We start from the raw sequence: 4,622 nt of genomic DNA, 5'->3' as shown, positions 1-4,622 counted from the left end.
AAAATGACAAATTTACCCTTACTTTTATTTTAAAACATCTTAATTAACTTATAAATCAATTCTTATTACAATAATCCCTAAGGCTAATTAATTTTAACTTACCACCACATCCATTCTAATTCATTCACCTCCTCCATCTACATTCACATCTTCCTCTATATTTTTTCTCTCTCTTCCTTCATAATCCACCACCTTCAATGACAACCACCACCACCACCACCGCCACTACCACTGACCACCACCACCACCATCTTTAATGGAAACCACCACCAACATCGCCGCCACATTTTCTCTCTCTTTCTTTGCTTTTTGTTTCCTCATTATCTAAATTCGAAGGTTCTTTTGTCAAATTTAACCATCAAAAATTCAAAACTATAGATCTAGAGTTTTGAAGAGTTTTGATGGTTAAAGTTAACCAATTCAAGCTTCAAATGATGATAGAGAAGGGTTTATGGGTTTGTCGAAGGTTTGTTCGTGGTTGCTAGGTTCGTCGGTGAGTTGGCTTCGTGGGTTTCGGTTTCGGTTTGTGGGTTTGATTTTAAATTTGGGTTCAATTGCTAGTTTTGGGTTTTCTGGGCATCGTGGGTTGGATTGGGGTTTGCTACGGGGTACAGTGGTTTTGGGGTTTTGATTGGAGGGTTCGTGGGTGGTGTTGGAAGCGTCGGTGTTGGGTGGTAGTGCTGGGTGGTTGTGTTGGGTGTGGTGGTGCTGGGTTCAATTCGGTTATGGGTGGTCGACAGGTCGGTGCTATGGAGGGTTCGTGGGTGGTGTTGGGTGCGTCGTTGGTGCTGGGTTCGATGGTGGTGGGTGGTTTTTGTGATGCTGGGTGGTGGTGGTGGGTGGTTTCAGTGATGTTAGGTGGTGATGGTGGTTGGTTTCGGTCGTGGTTGGTGGTGTGGGTGGTGGTGGGTATTTATTTTAATTAAAGTTGAATTTATTTTTCCTTTTTTTTGGTTGGATTAAGAGTTAAACATATACCCTTATTTTTCCATAATCATACTTTCAATCTTTTGCCTCAGCCTCCGCAAACATGTCCTTTGTTGCGAGTAACATGAAGCAGAGGTAGTATTTAACATTGCTTTAAAATTATATTCAACTTGACTTAAATTTAAAGTTTTTAATGCATATTATGATAAGTAGTTGTCTTCTTTTGATATGTGCTAAACAGTCTATAATTCATTTCTTATTTTAAAACCATGCACCGCATGGGGCTAATTTAGTTTTTACAAACCTGTTCTCTTCAGCTTCACTTCAATTCAGTTCCAATTTCTTTCTCTCATAAACAGTTCAGCCCAATTCAGTAAATTAGAACAGACCCTTATTCTGTGGGTGTTTGGCCATCAACTATAGGTTAATTACTCGGTTAGTGTTATACGGGTTACACTGTTATGATTATAGGGGTTACTTAGTAATATAGGGGTCGGGTTTTTATGTCAGTGTTTTATGGATTACATTGGTATTTATTGTTACTCAATAAGTGTAAAAAGGGATTACTCTGTGAGTGTAATAAGGGTTACTTTCTCGGTGTTATAGGGTTACTCCATTTTTTTGTACAAGCGACTACACGGTGTGGTCTGGCTAACCGCTTATAAAACACATTGATATATCTTTAAATTCATATTAATATAAAATTTAAAAATTAAATACTAATAAAGTAATAAAATGAATCCTTTAACACTCATATGATGAATATGTTGTTTCTTAAGCATAAAGAAAAAATTTGAAAGATTCTCCCTCATTTTTTTTACAGTTAGGAGATTCTAAACATGAACAACAAACACAAAGGAAGCAATAAAAGATAGAAATATGGTATGTAAGGTCCATTCTAATTGACTGAATTGAGCTGAGCTGAACTTAATATTTTATGAGAAAAAGAAATTAAGATAAAAATAGAACTGAACTGAACTTATTGGACTAAACACAATTCTCTATACGTTGTGTAACTCATAAGTCAAAGTTGAGACAACGGCATGTGATTTGAAGCTTTAAGTACTCTCCCCTCCTCCTCCCTACGGAACCTTTCTTTTGTGCCTGCTTACTCAATTTCCAGACTTAGAATCCAAGCTACATTTGTGACTTTTCGTGGGAAACCAATAATAATTAATAGAAGTGAAAGTTTTAATGTAACTATAATAATACTAATAATAATTCAATATAGAGTGGTATACCTTGAATTGTGAATTTCAACTATTCAAACTCTTCATTTAAATTGCCAAATTGGGCAAGAAGGATAACAAAATGTTAACTTAAAAAAAAAAAAAAAAAAAAAAAGGAAAAAAAAAAGTAGAAAAATACAGACTAAACGACATTTAATGGAGTACTCTTTCTCTACTACGAGAGTGACAATGAGAATTTTCCTCTTGTTTCGCAACTAATTAGCTTTATTTTTCTCCTTATTTTCCCGCATAAATTAAAAATACCAAGAAAAAGGGGACAAGGATATACTAGTAAAGAAAAAATGTTTCTAATTTAACTTCATTAACTCTATTTAATTTTTTTGGTAGGTAACTTGTTCTAAAATTGTCAAAAATCAGGGAAAATTGAGATGTAGTCCATTCTAATAATCAAAAATTACTGCACTAATTTAAATTTAAACCACATTACTTATGTGATTACTCTGAAAAATTAAGTATATTATCAATCATATCATCTGCCTGTAATCAGTCCCTCCCAAATGATGATGATGATGAATGAAGTAATCTTCGCCACCGCCACCGCCGCCGCCACCAGTCATCATCATATGATGACCACCACCACCAATGTACTGCTGTTGTTGGTGGTGGTGGTGTGGTTGTTGATGTCTTTGAACCTCCTTTTGTCGTCGAAGCTCGATCACCTTCCGGTGAGAATTCGAGTGCTTGGCCGACACGAATGTCGGGCTTGCAGCCGGTCTATACTCGGGCACGAGCCGGCCCGACTTGTATCGAACACCACAAGCATTACACAACGTTTTCGGGCCCATAGGCCCGGTCCTCCACTGCGGAGTTTTCTCCGCAGCGCAATGCAGGCACCTCCGCACCTCCCCGGGCCCGGTCTCCGGCCCGCCACTCTCCCTCCTCTTCGTCATTGAGGGCTGCTTCTTCGCCCCCGTGCTTGGTCCGCTATTGGACGAGGACGTGGCCGGGGAGGGCGCGGAGACCATCAGGAGCCGGGTGGACCAGTCGCACGGGGCCACCCGGGACCTCTTGCTCCTGGCCTTCCCCGGGACTGTTGTCGGTGGGTTCGGGCCACCCTGTCGGGCCGGGCCGGGCTGTTGTGGGTTGGTGGGAATGAATTGGAGTTTGTGCAAGTCGTCGGTGGAGAAGGATTCCTCCACGAAATTCGAGAGCCATTCCAGCTCCGCCATATCATCATACTGTTTCACACATTTCCAAACAAATTAAAATTCATTCAACTTTTCCGCAATATTTGGAGCTAATTTAATCAACAACAAAAATAAAATACTTGCATTTTCTTACCCATAAATGCAGACTAACTGTAATGTAATAAAATACTCGGGTTTTAAACATTAATTACACCGATAGACGGACAAACAGACGGAGTAATAACATTCTTAAGACCCGATATTACTACGAGTAATAAATTAGGAAATATATTAAATGCTTACCGGAACGCATAAGTCGGCCCCGGAAAAATAAGAGTCGGGAAATGACGGGGCGCATGAGACGGAGGAATTGCAGCTATCGGAGGCCGGAGTAAGAGTGGAAGAATCAGTGGAATTACCGGTGACGGCGTCGAAGAAAGCGTCGGTCATCATTTCATCACCACCGTTGGATAAGTCTAGCAAATCCTCCACGAAAAAATCTGGAGCCTCCATTTTTAATAATAAATAACAATAATCTTCAAAATAAAAGTCTTTATATTTTGTTCTTGCTTAAAAACTCTTCTTTGATAGTGTTGTTGTGAATGTATTTTTAGAGAGAGAAAGAAGAGAGAGAAAATTTGGGGGAGTTGAGAGCTGAGGATGGTGAGGGGGAGAGGGTGTGTGAGGTTTGAGAGTGTTTAGATTTTTAAGCTCTTTAAAAAGGGGGGTCCAAATTAAATTATAATTTTTTTTATTTTTTATTAAATAAAAAAAAAATTAATTTAATTAGGTTTAGTTTAATTAAAAATTTAACTGTCTACAGTTGTGTGTTTAATGGTTAAGAAGTTTATTACTTACATCATTTTCGATGCGAAATTACAATTGTGTCCTTTTATAAGGTTCCTTTGCTTATTGTTTACCTTTGTTTTTTGTGATGATTAAAATGTGTGTTAGTTGCTTGTAACAATCAATTCTGCAAAAATTTCGGTTTGCCATGTATCTTTATTTTTCTTTGAAAGCCAAAATGCTTGACTTGCTACTCTAGTCTTCTACTTTTTTTTCTCCTCTTTTTATATGGTGTTGCTAATTTCATTAGTAATGGTAGTTAATTTTAAACGTTTTTATTTACACGCGTTGCATGATAAGCGGTTATTTTTATTATCTTTCGCCGTAATTAAAATTCATATGAATTTTATTAACGTTTTTTTAGAATTTTATAGCGTTTTATTCTATTTTTGTTACACCATATTAGGTATTGCAGTTAAAATGTTGTTTTGTCACTTTAGAATTGAAATTTTGGATGGTTAATTCAACATTT

At 37.6% G+C, this 4,622-nt stretch overlaps 1 protein-coding gene across 1 annotated transcript; it reads right to left on the bottom strand.

Annotated features, from left to right (window-relative positions):
• Positions 1-2,365: 2,365 nt before the first annotated feature.
• LOC145621001 (GATA transcription factor 12-like) lies at positions 2,366-3,978 on the bottom strand. The gene is made up of 2 exons (XM_081675739.1): positions 3,608-3,978; positions 2,366-3,355 (listed from the first exon to the last, which is right to left on the bottom strand). The coding sequence occupies exons 1-2, from the start codon at positions 3,815-3,817 to the stop codon at positions 2,642-2,644; spliced, it is 924 nt and encodes a 307-aa protein (XP_081531865.1). The 5' UTR covers positions 3,818-3,978; the 3' UTR covers positions 2,366-2,641.
• Between the last annotated feature and the right edge of the window lie 644 nt (positions 3,979-4,622).

The sequence above is a fragment of the Chenopodium album genome, chromosome 27, assembly GCF_948465745.1.
Source record: "Chenopodium album chromosome 27, dcCheAlbu1.1, whole genome shotgun sequence".
NCBI lineage: Eukaryota > Viridiplantae > Streptophyta > Magnoliopsida > Caryophyllales > Amaranthaceae > Chenopodium > Chenopodium album.
This window is presented reverse-complemented; position numbering and strand designations above follow the sequence as displayed.

Coding starts and splice junctions, on each gene's coding strand:
- LOC145621001 (XM_081675739.1), bottom strand. CDS start 3,817: ATGGAGGCTCCAGATTTTTTCGTGGAGGATTTGCTAGACTTATCCAAC. Junction 3,356..3,607: donor GGGCCGACTTATGCGTTCCG/GTAAGCATTTAA, acceptor TGTGTGAAACAG/TATGATGATATGGCGGAGCT.